Genomic DNA, 16,633 nt, shown 5'->3' with positions numbered 1-16,633 from the left:
AGGTGAAAGTGGAAATGTTAATGACTGAGTCCTACAGTGTGGATTAGCGAAGATACAGTTTACTATTTCCATTTCTCTGTTTTTAATTATGGTAGTTGCATGTCTTGTTTGAACATCTTGCATCAATTTTGTACATATAGTATGTTAAACTTGACAACTAAAATTACTCTTGGAAATGATCTGAGATACAGACTGTGATAGATACTTTAATTTTTAAGATGTGCGTGTTGAGTGATATCCTGAAATATTTCTGCCATTAAAGGTTCTTGCTACAAAAAACTTCTGTAACTGCTGTTTTTCAGACTGGCAGAAGTAAATATGAGGCGATCAGCAGCTCCAAGTCAACGTCTAGGGAATTCAGCTAAAAAGCCAAGGTTTATACCCCCAGGAAAAAATAACACCATCTGTCTGAAGAAAGAAAATGAACAGCTGGTCCCAGAAATTAAGTTGACTGAGGTAAAAAGAAAAATGGGATGGGGAAATGTTTAGCTATGCAGCACCACAACTAAAATAATTAGTTCTTACTCATGCAAGCAGTCGTAATGGGTCAGATTCTGACCTTAAGTCATGCTGAATTGCACCTTATTCCTCAAATAGTCAGTCCCATTATTACTCCAACTTCACCATTGAAGTAAAAGTACTACTCAATATGAGTAAAAAGTATCAGAATTCAGCATGTATACAAGTCTTACTGTAGCCAATGCGTGGGTTGCAGAGTTGGCCTATACTTCACTGGGTTACTGAGAGGTTGAACTGTAAAATGTATTGAAAATCCTGGCAAAAGCATTTCACAAAAGAAGGTCCTTTCTTAAGATGGGTAATTCAAAAATGTCAATACACTGAGTCACAGTGTGGCGACAAGACAGCAAAGCCTCTGACACAGAAAGAAGTTCAGTATGTCATCATTTATGAGCCAAGATCAAGTGTAAGTAATCTCTTGGCCTATCCAAGGCCATGATCAAGTGTCTTGATGTTTTTAGTCTTTTGGCCTCGAGATGAAAACCTTGTCTGTGTCTCTGGGACCTTGAGGTAAAAATATTATCTAAGTTATATCTTTAATTTTAAGGCTTCTGTTGAATAAAATTCACAAATAGAAGTTGCTGCTTTTGCGGATGGCCATTTATATTAAAAGCACATTTATTTATTTGCATGTGTCAGTGTGTATGTACACAAATATACACAGTAGAGGCTTGATTTTTCCATCCTTATGCATGAATAGTACCTCACTTCTCAGTTGGTACCACTGAAAATCTATGGGACTATTCAGTGTAAGTAAAGAGTGGCAGAATTTGGATTAGAATGACTTGCAAACTTACCACAGAGAAGGAATGATTGATCCTGACCTGTATAACCAAACTTCAAAACTGCAGAGAGCTACTAAAGTTTGGATGTGGGTAGTACCTAATTATTGTCTTAAAATGGCAACAGGAGAAATTTAGATTTTAATATTTTTGTAAAGTGTGAGCTGGTATTTTCTGTAATACATTTAAATATGGAAAAGAACTATGCATCTTTCAAGGAAAAGCAGATTTTTCACTTTTCCATTAAGGGTTGGGAAAATGCTATCCTGAATTTCTGTTTTTGTAGGTAGAAGAGAAACAGCAGAGCGGCTCTGGGCATACAAGAGCTCTTTCTAGAATATGTGGAATAAATATAAATTCTACACAGGCTGTGGAATCTCTTGGAGAAATAAGCTCCATGGAAAAGTGTAATGGAGAAAATGAGTGTAAGGCTGCTGGAATGAAAAAAGTAAATAGAACTAAAGCAGGTAAGAGTCCACTTTTTTAAAGTTGCTGTGATATAATTTGGAAGTATTTGAAAAACATGAGGCTGATTTGTTACTCACTAACACGACATGAATGTTGCATAAATGCTTAAAGTCTTGTAGTGGTAGAATTATCTCCTGTATTACCAAAAAAAAATAAAAATTAAAGTTGCTCAAATCCACTGCTTTCCTCAACCCTTCCTTTTTATTGGGTAGGGGATCTAAAAGAAAGTGGTGAGATTCTTGGAGACCAGCTTTTGGTGCCACCTTTCTAAGTCCTGGTCTGAACTAAAAAGTTAGGTCAGCCCAGCTGCATCACTCAGGGATGTTCAAAGTCCACACCCCTGAGCAACATGGTTAAGCCAACATAACTCCTGGTGTAGACAACACTAGGTTGACCAAAGAATTCTGTTGACTTAGCTACTGCCTCTTGGGGAGGTGGATTACCTGTGCTGATGGGAGAACCCCTCCTGTTGGCGTAGGTAGTGTCTACACTGAAGCCCTACAATGCTGCCGCTGTGCTGGTGTAGCGTTTCACGTATAAACAAGCCCTAACACTTTTTGTTTTCTGTTAAGTTACTATTTTTAATTTTTATGGCTTAATTTAATGATTAATAATAACATTATTTTAAGTGTAGTGTGTTTAATTGGGCCTGCCATTAAAAAAAAAAAAATCCACAACTGTTTATAATTTAAACTACAATTTGTGACTCTTTATAACCATTGGAATTGTAATCAAGTCTTTGTTTAACAAAGTGATGTTCAACCCTATTATAAAATGTAACTGATGTGATGGTTTAATATTTTTGCTTACATTTTTACAGAACTTCTTAATGTATGTTGGTGCATATGATCACTTGACTTCTTTGGAGCGGTTGTTAGGGGCTTCTTTCAGTACTTTTTTTTTTGAGTCTTTACCTGATGTGTCTTGTAATGATTGCAAGGAACTGTGAAAATGGTGGTTAGAAATTATTGTTTTGTCCTCATGGATTATGGTGATCTAGGCTTTCACAATAAAATCACAAACCTCGGTTTGTTTGAAAGGGACTGCTCAACTTTTTAAGACTCTCACATTTACCTGTCTTGTACGTTAACACCTGTTCCTTCTGATGCTTATAATTTAAACACAAGTTTTAAAGTGTTTGTGTGTGGTAGGAAGAGTGGCCAGAGGACAACTTTTTTTGGTTTTGAGTAATTTATGGTCTTCTGTAATGTAAGTGCATGTTCAGTGTTTGTGTTCTCTGGGTCCATTAAATTGCACACTGGCAGATGCTTCAAAATGATATACTTGTGGAAGAACCTCTGTCCGCAGATTCCCCCACAAAAATTGCTATAGAAGTGAAAGATTTCCACTGGAAGTCATAGTGCTAAAGGGAGAATACTGCTGGCATAGATTTTCTGTGGAGATCCGTGTTAGTACTTCTGAAATAGAGTTGTGAATAGAGGGACGTAGTGTTGCCTAATGGATAGAGCACTGGACTAAAACTCAGGACACTGGGTTCCGTTCCTAGCTCGCCTGCTGGGTGACATTGGACAAGGCACTTCATCTCTTGTGTCTCAGTTTCTCCTTTTGTAAAATGGATATTGACCTCCTTTGTAAAGCGCTGATGAAAAGCACTATATAAGAAGAGCTTTATTTTGTTGTTGTTATAAATACTGCTTAAAGTAATCACTATTACTGGGATACAAGCACCAGTTTCTGCTAGCATATCCCTGGATCCAGACTTTACCAAGACTTAATTTGTTTTCAGTATCCTGTATTTTCCAAGGTACCCATATAAGTCCTACCAGTTGTACCATTTCATCTGCTACTCAGCACAACTATTGCAACAATTTTATAAATGATGTAAGCCATAAACTTCAGTCAGAGCATGAAACTTAACAATCAACTTTATTTTGTTAAAACTGCTGCTGTTATGAAACTCAAAAATAATAGAAACCGGTCATGAAAATCAGATTCCACAGATTTTTTTGACTGTAATGAATTTATATATGAATTTTCTAACCAAGTGGTAAAATCAGTTTGGTTTGGTTAAAGGAATATTATCGTGATGATGTAATTTAATTTTTATTAGTAAAAGCTAGTTTTTTTTAGATGATTAAAACAATTTAACAAATCTTAATTTCTTCTACCATATCTGTTTGTTACCTACATATCATTCAGTTTGGACAATGAAGCTGGATTAGTAAGTTTCACTTTTTGTTTCTTCTGTACCGGCACAATGCTGCTGTGTTTTTTAGGTTTCAAACACAGCAGGAGAATGTGCAAATAAATGCCTCAGTTACCACTGAAATTCTTATGAAACACCTGTAGATGTTGAGACAATTGAGTTCATTTGGATGGTCATTCTGATACCGCTCCCGGAGAATGCTTTGCATTCAATCTTCTAAAACCTGAAAATTGACATTCCAGCTGCACATTTTCATTGTGTCCCTTTTCTGGAACGTATACAATTTGTATTAGATAGCATCTATGTAAAAACTGTACTCATAGCTAACATAAAAGAATTCTTGCCTTTCTAGCTTTAGTTTAGACTGAAAATATTATGTACTTGTTTTCTGGAAAATTTTCCTGATTAAAACCATGCATGTTCTCAGACACACAACCCTGAAGAATTTTTGTATTGAATTTTAATATTTAGGTGCAGATTGACAAAAAGGTCCTATTACACAACAAGCCGTTTAAGTATAATTATGACTAGTGAAAAATATGATGCTCCTTCAAAAATACATAGTTTTGGAGGATACTTTTTTTTAATCATTACTGTTGTTGGAATATCAGTCTCTTTTGAAGTGGCAAAGTGCAGTAGTGTAACTTGGGCTTTTTTGTATTCAGAACATAGGACATGACTTGTTGGCAGCTAAGTTAGTTTGCATAATAGCAAAGCATGGTGACTAGTTGTTAAAATGTGCTAGCAGCACATTTTGAAAACTTAGAACAGTGGTCCCCAACACTGTGCCCGCGGGTGCCATGGCGCCCACCGAAGTATTTATGTGTGCCTGCCTAGTGCCCAGCAGGGGAGAGAAGTCACGGCCCCGCCCCTGCTGGGGACAGAGAACTCTGGGGCTCTAGGCTTCATTCTATGTTAAAGTAAGAATAATAAATAAAATATATTTGGACCAGCAGTTCAACAATGTTTAACTTCTTAAAAATAAATAAGATGAAAACTGTTTATGATATTTATTTTGTAAAAACGCCTTAATTTTTCTTACAGGTAGATAAAAAAGAGCAAATTCACATGATAAGGTGAAAGAGTGTTTTCCAAATTTATTAATACCTTTAACATGTAAAATTATCCTTTTTTTTCTTATGGATTCATATATTATGTATATTAAATATGATTTTTTGTATATTTAATGTACATATACAAAATAAGCCTTAAAAAAATTGTTGGCGCCCACCACACTCTTCTGAAAACATGAATGTGCTACTGGCCACAAAAAGGTTGGGGACCACTAACTTAGAACAATGCTACTAGTGAGTGAATACATTTGGTTCTGTGACTTCCTACATAACAGAACCTCTGAGCACTATCTTAGTATAAATAAGTGCTACTTCTAAATCAATCCAAAGGAGGTAGCAGGAGTAGGCAGTTCTTAATGAAGAAGGGAAAGGATGGTTTTGCATTCCAAGCCATGGACTCGAACTTGGGAACTCTGTTCAGTTCCTGATTTTGCCACAGACTTCATATATGACTATGGGCAAACCAGTTACCTGTGCCTCAATTCTCATCAGGAAAATGAGGTGATAATACTTCTGTATTTTAGAGAGGCTTTGTTGGGTGGTAAGTGTCATGAAGAGACTAAGGGCATGTCTACATGTACAGTGCTGCAGCAGCACTGATACAGCTGCGTTGCTGTAGCGCATCTGGTGAAGACATTTTATGCTGATGGGAGAGAGCTCTCCCGTTGGGATAATAAAACCACATCTGCAAATGGTAGAAACTGTGTCACATGGGGAAGCTCTGTGCACATGAGCGCTTATGTTAATATAACTTATGTCACTCAAGGAGTGTGATTTATTCACACCCCTCAGTGACATAAGTTATGCTGACCTAGGCTGTAGTGTAGACATAGCCTAAATAAATTTTATTTGTTAGAACTCTTCCCACCCATTTGTATATGGGAAACCTTACCCTTTATTCGTTTTTGATGACCTGAGAGAGTGATGTGCTCTCTCTCCTTTTATCTGGAAACATTCTCTCTTTTGATTACTATTATATTTTGGTGAAGAGTGGGTGAGGTTTCTGTCTTCTCTTTTATTTATTTTTGGGCTTTTCCTTTTTCCTGCATTTCAAAGTTTGCATGCTCTTTGGAAGTAGTATACATTGAGAATTCCTGGGGGCCATGCCAAATATACTTTCATTGCTAACCATGGCAGCAGAGAGAAGAGAAAATTGATTTGTAGAACTGGTATGTGACACTACAGCTCTCTTCATATGAACTGCTCCAGCAGCCAGCTGCTTTGGAGCAGCTGTGCAAATAGAAGGTGGCTTTTCAGAAGAAGGCCTCCAGCTAGATCACATTTACATTGGAGAAGTGGAGGGGAGACAGTGAGGTGGGGTGTGGGGAATCCAGTAGTTTATTTAACCTTGCCCTTATTGCTCTTCTTCCTTGCCTCCAGATTAGTCTAGTGTCTTCACATTGGGCAGCAGTGTTCTTATGCAAGAAGTTTGGGTAATTTTAAAAAAAAATCTTTTAATGTGTTTGAAAAAAGTGTGATATATCTCCCAGTATGAAAATTCTTAACAGTGCTGAGTTCAGAAGCTATCAGGGAGAATCTAGTTGCACTTAATAAGTCTTATGCCTTGTCCTAATTGTCTGTCAAGTTTCACTTGTAACCAGTGTGACAGTAGCTTGCATTTGGAGTGTCAATGGATATACATCAGTATCTTTAGGCAATTGTGCAAAACAACATTCTTTAATCTTGAGGTGAGAATCATAAAACTAATTGTTTCTATCAGTTTGAATTGAACAGTACATTTAACTGAATATTTTTCATCATTTTTTTTTCCATGGAATTTCTTCAGTTGTATTCAGCTGGAAAACTGAAGTGAGTCAAACAATTTTTCTTTTATTATTCTCAAGAGTGTGCTGGGGGAATCCTGTAAAGCAAACAAGCAGTCTGGGGATCTCCACAGCTAGCAGCATTCCAGCCCTGGGTCTCAGTTGCTGGTAATATAAAAATCTGTAACTTGTATCCAAAGCAGCAAAGGTCTTTAGACCCAGCACTCATAGCAGAGACATCTCTTGGTCCTGTGGCAATCAGCTGCTAAGTCCACAAGGCTGTCTGCAATTCCTATATTTCTCATCTTCCCCTCCGAGATCCGGTTGGCTCAGCTCTCAGAGGGTAAAAGGGGGTGACCTCAAACAAAATTTTATAGGTAACTCGAAAAAATGCCAACTAAAATCCCTGTCTTCCCCCCGCCCCATTGCTCTTCTCCCTTTCTTTGGGCCAAAGAAAGTCAAATACTGCAACATATGGCATGTCGGTTGTGGTCCTATTTAAACAATTGACATCCCTGCAATCTGATGACATCTGTGACTCACTATAATGTCCTATCTGCATGTGTCTGCAAACTCAGGTAGTAAAGAAAGGTATATGCAGTGATACTTTAAAACTTGGAGATCTTGGGTCTCCAGAAAAGTACAGAATCAAGGACTAGTCCCCAAGTTTGACTGGGTTGACTTCTAGCTCTAACTGGTCAGGCAGTCTCACCGCATCTGTGCTACCCTCCACAGATGTTGTGATGGGAATAGGCAGATTCATCTTAGCTGCAGTGAAGTGCTCATATCATGAAATTTCCCTTGATTTTCATCAAGTGAAGTACTCTGGTTTGGGTCAAATTCCTCTGCCAGTGTCTTAAGTTCAAATTGCAGAGTCAAATCAAATGAAGATTGTGTGAAGCCTGCACATCTGCATTAGATCCATTCTGTTGAGATCTCCTGTTTACTTGAGTCTCTTCCAGCAACTCTTCCTCTGTTATCTTTGGAACAGATGCTTTAATGTTCAAAAGCTTGACAGGCTTTTCTACAGTAGCATTCCGTCTGATATGACGCTTACAGATCTCATATTTCCTCTCCACTACTTAGGTCATTCGAGGCCAATAAAATCAACCTCTAGCCAATTCTAACATTTTCTCTACTCCTGTGTGGCCCATCTCATTGTGGATTCTAAAGCACAGTTTCTATGAGTGCAGGGACTCACGAGCTGTTCCCAACCTTCTCCTCTTCTTCAAACCTTCCTGTATAAAATCTCATCTGACGGGAAGAGTTTTGGCCATTCTTGCAAGTATAGTGGGTCTCGTAGTTCTGCTACTTCTCCTCATTCTGACTTGGTCTATGGTGAGACTTCAGAAAGTGAATCCCATGTGCTGTATGCTTTCCAGTCAACGAGAATAGACTCTTGGGCACTTGGTCTTCCAGGCCATGGACTTGGAGTTTGAAACTGATGTGGTATGCTGTCCTTATCACAAGACAGTGTCTCCAAATCCTGTAGCATGAGCTGCTGATTCTTCTTCAGGATTATCCTCCTGAGATCTAACTTGTACTCCATGCATCTGCAAGATTGCTGTCTGTACTCTTCGTACAAATCCTCCAACAGGGAGCTTTGCTGGGGGAAAATCTCCTGTTCTTCTCTTTTAACTTTGAGTTTATGCCACCTTGAATATCTGCTGATCAGATGTTGGTGCAGTAAATGGGGTAGGAGTATTCTCAGTCTCCTATGAAATGTTCTTCCTGTCTACAGTTGAAACACATGTTCTTTTTTTGATCTTTCTTTGATCATTTGCTTTTCAGTTTCTTTAGGCTTCTGAGGGGCCTAATATCCTTCTGAACTAGGCTGAGCAGGTCTTGGCCTAGACATCTGCAATTGAGTCAACTGCTGCTCAGCCAAGGAGGGCTGTGATAGCTCCTTTTCTTGAATGGTCTTATGTTAGGACACAATTTTGCATGTTAGCATCTCACTGTTTCAGAATACATTTGGCTGAAATGTACAGGCAAGCTGTGCAATACATTTATTAAATTTTGGGCACAATTCAAGGAAATGTCCTATACAAATAATGTAAATATTCAGGTAACTAGCTAAACAAACAAAATGACATAGGAAAAATTGTAATAGAAAGATTATAATACATGTAAGAAGAAATAAATAAACTTGGATATTTTATATTGCACTGTCTGCACAGTACAGGAAATTTTGTAATGTTGAAACAAATCCCCAGATAGTAGATTGAGGTAGGCAACCTATGGCAGGCGTGCCGAAGGTGACAGGCAAGTTGATTTTCAGTGGCTATCACACTGCCTTGGTCCTGACCACTGGTCTGGGGGGCTCTGCATTTTAATTTAATTTTAAATGAAGCTTCTTAAACATTTTTAAAACCTTATTTACTTTACATACAACAATAGTTTAGTTATATATTATAGACTTTTAGAAAGAGACCTTCTAAAACGTTAAAATGTGTTACTGGCATATGGAACCTTAAATTAGAATGAATAAATGAAAACTCGGCACACCACTTCTGAAAGGTTGCCAACCCCTGTAGTAGATTAATTTATAGTGCTGTTCCCTGGACAACAAGACTTGTAAGGATTGACTGCAGAGTCCATATTTGTTTTGGGGGATATTGATGTGTGGCTTTAGGTGGATATGAGTGGTCCATCCAGAAGGGTTGTTAAATTTTCCTTTGCCTCCTTTCTGAATTTGGTCTGTTGGATAGACTTGTACAGGGGCAAGTGGGGTTATGTTGACAGTAACAGTCATTCTTGTGGGGGAGGTAAGAGACTCATATTGTTTTGGCATTTGTTTGGATGTGCAATATTGTGTGCAGGAGTAGAAGGCCTATTTAAAAAGCTGTTAAACTTACTTGTCTTCCTTTATTTAAAGGTAAAGTTTTATTCCCCCTCCCTCCCATGTATTAGCTTGGTTCTGGCTAGCAGTAGCACATTTTCAGCTGTGGTGACTCTCTTCATTGACATTAGAATGACCGTGTTGAATATTGCTGCTGTGCTAGAAATACAGTAGTCTGAGTGCAGGGGGGTAATTGTTTGTGCAGGGTTGGCAAAGTAAGATGACGCAGGAGAGAAGTGTGTGCATAAACCTGTGTCATGTTTGATTTTTATCTCATTGGTTTTGTCTGTTTACTTTCAGGAATCCAGGGTGTGTGTTGATTGCTGAGTTGGCTCCTCAAATCATGCTGTTCACTGGAAGGAGAATGTTTTAATAATCATGCCCCATGACTTAAGGTTGTGATCCCTGACTTTGCATATGTAACTGAGATCACCTAGCTGGATGCCACTACAGGACCATTATTGGTGCAATAATCTTAGCTGGGTATTTGGCTCTGCACAGAGGGAGTATCAGGGAATGTAGTGTAACTGTGTTTTTTTTTTCTGACCTCAGTTACAGGAGGCTGCTTGCCCCTAAATTAGATGTGATTGTGAGTCTCCATCTTGAATGTAAGTCCCAAGATGAGATCAAGGTGGGCCAAGAGTTGGTGTATACATTATGAAGAGTCACATCAGAGCCCCTTTGTGAATTTATTGCCGTTACTAATTGTAACAATAATGGAGTTGCCAAGACTGATAGTGCTTAGTGGCATCAGTGTCTATGCAGATGATGGTTTTTCTGAGTTGGCTGAGGGTCTCATGATACTATGACAATCATGGGACTGTGTCATGTGGATTCTGATTAATTTGCTAGAGCTGGCCACAGTCTGGATCTAATGTTTGGGATAGGATAAAGATTGGGAGTATGAGGCTTGTCATTGATCAGCCATTGCTTCCTTTTGTTCAGAGTCACTTTCATGTCATAAAAAATTCTGTGGTTGCTTAGGCTGACAGCTTCTCGAGGTTTGTGGAATACATCAACAAGGCATTTTGCTATTAGATGAGAGTTATCATTGATTTTTTCTTTTTTAGAGGGAAGGAAGCAACCCTGGCAGAAATGAGTCCATACCCAAAAACCTACTCTTGGTATTTATTAATGGTCTGACATTGCCTAGTCTCAAGATTTCCTTTGTAACTCCATGAACACCTACTCAGAGTAGAATTTTTCATCATTTGGTCTAGCTGCAGGTCTTAAGACAGCGTTAGTCATGTGATGGAGTGTTAACTGTTAGATTTGAAATGGCTTTTCTTACTATTAATGTTAGCTCTATCACCTGTATTCAGTACCATTAATCATCAGGTATTTCTACTGTATGGCTTATTGGGGATAATTAGATTTCTTTGGGTCCTGTCTACACTTCTGTTACAGATCAAGTGGAGTGCCCCCTACCGTCCCACGGGACTGCCGTGAGGGGAATCTAAGCCCTTGAGTTCCTGGAACCCCAGGTGTTTTAAGCTGCTTCTTCCAGTGCTTGCTTATATAGATTCCAGTTAGGTGTGTGCACACCACATGCACAGTCGTTGGAAAGTTTTCCGCAGCAGCACTCGTCGGGTCAGCTGTGGAGCCCGCTGGAGTGGTGCCTCTTTGGCGCTCAATATAGGAGCCTGCTGACTCGGTGCCACCTCAGTTCCTTCTTACTGCCAGTGACGGTCATTGGAAATGTGATCGCTTGCTTATCAAGTTCTCCTTTTGTTTTCTTTTGTTCTCATAGCCTTTCGGTTCGCTGTAGTTATTAGTGTTAGTAGTGTTTAGCTGTTGGGAATGGAGGTTTCCCCTCCACCCTGACTGCCTATCTCTTCTTAAGGATTCGGGGCATGCCTCGGTCGCAATGCTGCAAGTCCAGCAATAAACCCATACCAACGGGTGACCCCCACAACACTTGTCTAAAGTGTCTGCCGGAGGCACACCAAGCCAATAGGTGCAGGATTTGTAAAGGGTTTTGCCCTAAAACAAGAAAGGAGTGGGACTTCTGTTTAAAGTAGCTCCTTATGGAGGCGGCTCTGAGACTGCAATCCTCCTTGGCACGGCAAGACTCGACACCGAGTTCATTGGTGCGGAGCACTCTGGTATCCGTGGCAGAAGCGGCACCACTGAAGGATTCTGGGCACAGAGACCCACGGCACCTCTGCTCCCTGGTGCTGAAGCCGGTGGGAACTGTCTGGCACCAGTCCCATTCCCCGGCGCCACAGGAGTGGCATCAGAAGCAGGGTAGAAGCGGATCACCACCTTCAAGACCCACTCCTTTGGAGTCGGCCAGTGGGGTGCATCCTTGAGAGCTTTGGAGCTGGTACCTTTGAAATCGACCCTGCAAAGGAGACCTTTGTGTTCAGTGCTGTTGGACTCCCTAAGTCATATGGTGAAAGAGGTGGGGCTACCATCCACCCAGACACCTTTGAGGCTGCAAGGGACCTCATTGCCATGACAGCACTGTGGTCCTTGGCTCTCTGCGACAAGCCTCTGGCACCACTGAAGGCAGCACCGTCATGGGGAAAGACGGCAATGTTGCATCCATCTGCATCTCCAAGGCATTGCTACTGGGCACCGAGAAAAAGGCACCACTCCGAGTCCCGGCACCGATCCATTTCATGCTGTCACTCTGACTCATGGCACTGCTCATCATCCGGGCCCCAATCCCCACATCAGCACAGGTCCCCGCCTCGGCACAGTCCCATTCTCAGCACCAGTCGAGGTCTCGGCTCTGATTGTCTTCATGGTGCCGCTCCGGATCCTAGGACCACTTATCAACCTAGCTTCACTTGGCACCGCCATGGCCATCAAGATCCCGGTCCTCATCTTCAGACTTGGAGGTGGGGTCCAGATCCTCACACTGGAGCTGGCACTGGTCAGCACATAGATGCCCCAGTGGCAGCACAATGCCATGGCCAGTGCAATGGCAGGGGCTGGCACAGTGTCCCTTTTGGACCTCCTAGGCATATCACAAGGCCCAGGGTACCTTGTCCAAGAGCTCCTGGTTGGTGGTATCCAAGCTCAGGGTGCCAATGGCCTTGGCCAACCGCCCTGCCCTGTCTGAACTGTTGGCAACTTGCTCGCTCCTGTATCTATCATGGAGGGTTGCTTTTCTGGTTGCCATTACTTCGGCATGGAGGGTCTCAGACTTCAAGACCCTCTGACCCTCCATACATGGTCTTCTTCAAGGACAAGGCTCAGGTCAGGTCTCACCTGGTTTTTCTTCCAAAGGTGGTGTCCCAATTACCCTCCAACCAGGACATTTTCCTGCCTGTTTTTTACCCTAAACCTCATGCGACCTGCCAAAAGCAACAGCTCTACTCTCTGGATGATCGATGGGCACTTGCTTTTTACATTGAATGGACGAAGCTGTTCCGAAAGTCAAACCAACTATTCATGGTGGGTAGCAGACTGTATGAAAGGTCTCCCAGTCTCATTGCAGAGGATCTCATTGTGGATTACCTCCTGTATCTGCACCTGCTACGAATTAGCCAACGTTCCAGCCCCGGCTCTCACGGCCCATTCCACGAGGGCGCAGGCCTCAGCAGCAGCGTTCCTGGCCCAGGAGCCAATTCAAGAAATCTGCAGGGTGGTGACGTGGCCCTTGGTGCACGCATTTGCCACTCGCGCTATAACCCAGCATACTAGAGACAAAGCAGCCTTTGGCAGAGCAGTGCTCCAGTCTGTCATTCCATAACTCCGACCCCACCTTCAAGGTAGGGCTTGGGAGTCACGTAATTGGAATCGATATGAGCAAGCACTCAAAGAAGAAAAAATGGTTAGTCACCTTCCTGCAACTGTTGTTCTTCAAGATGTGTTGCTCATATCCATTCCAGACCCACCCACCTTCCCCTCTGTCCAGAGTAGCCAGCTAGCAGGAACTGAGGGGGTGCCATGTTGGAAGGGTCATAGATTGAGCGCCACAGAAGCGCCAGTCAAGGGGACTCCACAGCTGACCCGACGGGTGCTTCTAGGGGAAAAATTTCTGATGACTGTGCACGCAGTGCGCACACACCTAACTGGAATGGATCTGAGCAACACATCTCAAAGAACAACAGTTACAAAAAGGTGAGTAACTGTTTTTTACTGAACCTGAACGCAGTCCAGCCAGTGTCCCAATATTGAGGCCCCTAGGCTCATTCTTGGGGTACAGCCCTGATATCTAGTGCCTCATCCTGAGAGCAGGAACCCAATGTGCAGCTAGATAGCCCCTGTGGGCACAATGCTGACCCTTCAGACTCCTCTATACATAAACATTACCTTCTCCTAGAACTCTTCCCCAAAAGTGTGAAGATTCTGATTTACAGTTCAACTATCTTGGAAGGCTTTTAGTAATTGTGAAGCATAAAACACACTCAGACACTCAGTAATTGTGCTATACTCTGGGCTCTCTTCCTTAATAATATAAAATAAAAGAAAGTTTGGATATCAGCTGCAGCTAGCTCACCCTACTCTTGGGAGTCCTTGGAGGGGACCCTGTAGTCTCAGGAAGGGAGGCAGGGTCCCCCATGTCTTTTGGAGGCCCTGACATGCTGGGCTGCTTCTCTCTCCCCTCCTGTTGAGCTACTCCTGTTGAGCTACAGGAAAAAATGGCCCAGGAAAGATCAGCTCCTCCCTCTTTATAACCTTCCTCTTTCCACTGGGGCCATTGCCAGGTGACCAGAGAGCCCTGCCAGATAACTTCCAGATAACTTAATTGCCAAAGCAATTCTCCTGGGTAGGAGCTATCTCTTTGGATGACAAGTTGTCAAAGTTTAATGACTCCCTATTGTTTTTTTGCCACCAGCTTTTGGAATTTCAGCCCAATGCGGAGGCAAACAGGCATGGGCAGTGTGTATCATAGGCTGGGGGAAGCTATGCCTCCCTAAACAGCCCTGCATGACCCTGTCCACACTGAGTCCCAAGGCCCCCTCCTGCTTGCTGCTTCCGTCTTGGCCCCAGCCTAGGCAGGCTGCTCCTCTTCAGGGAAGCATGTTGGGGCTAGGGCAGCTGCCCTGCGGCCAGGACTTGGAGGGCTGGGGCCGCCCAGGGCTGTGCTGCCTGGTTCTCCAAGGCTGGGAATGTTGAGCCTGCAGCATTCTAGGGAAGGCAGAGGGGCTGAAGACACTGGGGCCGCCCGCCTTGTGCTGGGGGCACTGGAGCCACTTGCTCGGTGCTTGGGCCACCCAGCAGTGGGACCGCAGCAGCTGGTGCTTCAGGTGCTGGGGGTTGGGTGCCACCCACCCAGCGCTTGGACGGCTGGGGTGGAAAGGGGGGAGCGGTGGCTACAGTGGGGTGGGGGCTCTGGGCTCCGGCAGGGGAAAGGGGGCCTCAGGCAAAGGGGGCAAGCCAGGGCAGGAGCTAGACTCCCAGAGCCCGCCGTTCACCCGCTGCCCATGAAAACAGGTAATAAAGGCAAAAGGCTGCACATTCAGATGGAGTTTGTATGCATCTGTGCAAACTGCAAAGATCCCCCAGGATCAAATAGAATTTATAAGTTGTACAGAGCCTCCTAGCTCACCACAGCTTCATATACAACTGCTTGGGAGACCTGATTACACCACAATTGTTCTATGAATGAGCTATACTATTTTTCCAGTTTATAGTGTAGTCAGGATTGTGACCATGTTTTGTAACAGGGCTAAAGCATTGCCCATATCTCCCTTGACATTAATGCCTCTTGGACATGTTGTCAGGCTTAAACATGATTAAGGTCATATTTACTCTACAAATTTGAATAATTTTATAACATATCCTCTAGCATGATTTTATTTGCAATGTACGTAGGTCCACAGAGTTGCACCATTCGTTTATTTCTTGGTTTGGTGCTAGGGGGTTGGCCTCTAGAGCCTTTGTGAATATTGTTAATAAGAAATTAGTTTTATTTGTTCTGCCTTGATGGGATCAGTGTTAGTTCTTCAGGGAGTCTAACACCTTTCCAGTCAGGGCAGCTGTCTGGAATGCAGTACAAGAGGCTGCCCTGGGCCAAGTCCAGACTTGAATAGTCACAGTGCTAATATTTTCACATATTGTGTAACACGGAGTTCATAATTTGATAGTCTTATTTCACTTTGTCACATGAATAACAAAGCTTTGTGTAATGAGGCAATTACTCCTGAGGGCATTCTGTGCCAAAAAAAATTAAAATTCTGCACTAAAAAAATTAAAATTATGTGCACAGTATTTTAAAATTCTGCAAAATTCTTCATATTTTATTTGTCAAAGAATGTGGAGGCTCCAGCATGGCATTTGGGAGCAATGGAAGGCCACTGGCTGCACTGAGTTGGGAGATCACTGTGCAGCTTCTTTCCCTTCCCTCCCACTGAGACATGGACTTAATAGTTAGGCTGCACCCAACTCTGACATAGTGCAAGGACCAGGCCTGCCCCAGAAACACCCCAGAGCCCTGCCCCTCCATACCAGGTGTTGGGAGACAGGCTCAGCAAGGCAGGATCCAAGTGTGGAGGGACTTAGTGTGGGGGGATCCTAGTGTGAGTTGAGAGGGTTTTGTATGGGGCAGTCTGGGTGTGGACAGCTCAGTGGGGAATCTGGGAGCGGAGGGGATCTGGATGCACAGGGGCTTGTTGGGGTTTTTTGGATGCAGTGGTAATGGGACTCTGCAGGGGGTCCAGGTGAAGGAGGTTGGGGCTCAGTGCGGGGGGTCTGAGTGTGGGAGAATAGAGCTGTGCAGAGGGTTCTGGGTGTGGGGGTCTCAGTAGGGGTTCCAGATGCTGGGGGAATGGGACTCGTGGGGTGGAGATCCATGTGCAACTGGTTGGGGCTTGGTGGGGTGGTGGTGTGGGTGGCTCGTCAGAGTCGTCCAGGTGCAGGGGGAGTGGGTCTTATCAGGGGAATTCTGAGTGCAGGGGGGTGAGGCTCAATGGCAGGTCTGGATATGAGGGGATCTGGATGCACACGGGTTGTGCAGATGGGGGAGCAGTTCCCTGTACAGGAATCCCTCCCCCTGCAGCTGAGGAGTGATGGATGCAAGAAACAGGCCTGGGCGGGTCGGGGGGAAGGGGATTTTGCAGAGC

At 43.0% G+C, this 16,633-nt stretch overlaps 1 protein-coding gene across 5 annotated transcripts in view; it reads left to right on the top strand.

Annotated features, from left to right (window-relative positions):
• The window catches only part of RAD54B (RAD54 homolog B), a 118,231-nt gene that overhangs the window by 8,168 nt on the left and 93,430 nt on the right, over positions 1-16,633 (top strand). For all 5 annotated transcript variants that reach the window (XM_050940716.1, XM_050940719.1, XM_050940715.1 and 2 more), the window contains exons 2-3: positions 303-456; positions 1,588-1,768. In XM_050940716.1, coding sequence (XP_050796673.1) covers positions 319-456; positions 1,588-1,768 — 319 coding nt within the window. In that variant the 5' untranslated portion in view covers positions 303-318. The remainder of the gene's footprint in view (positions 1-302; positions 457-1,587; positions 1,769-16,633) is intronic.

Source organism: Gopherus flavomarginatus, chromosome 2 (genome assembly GCF_025201925.1).
Source record: "Gopherus flavomarginatus isolate rGopFla2 chromosome 2, rGopFla2.mat.asm, whole genome shotgun sequence".
NCBI lineage: Eukaryota > Metazoa > Chordata > Testudines > Testudinidae > Gopherus > Gopherus flavomarginatus.
The sequence above is the reverse complement of the archived record's forward strand: the minus strand, read 5'-3'. Positions and strand labels throughout refer to the sequence as shown.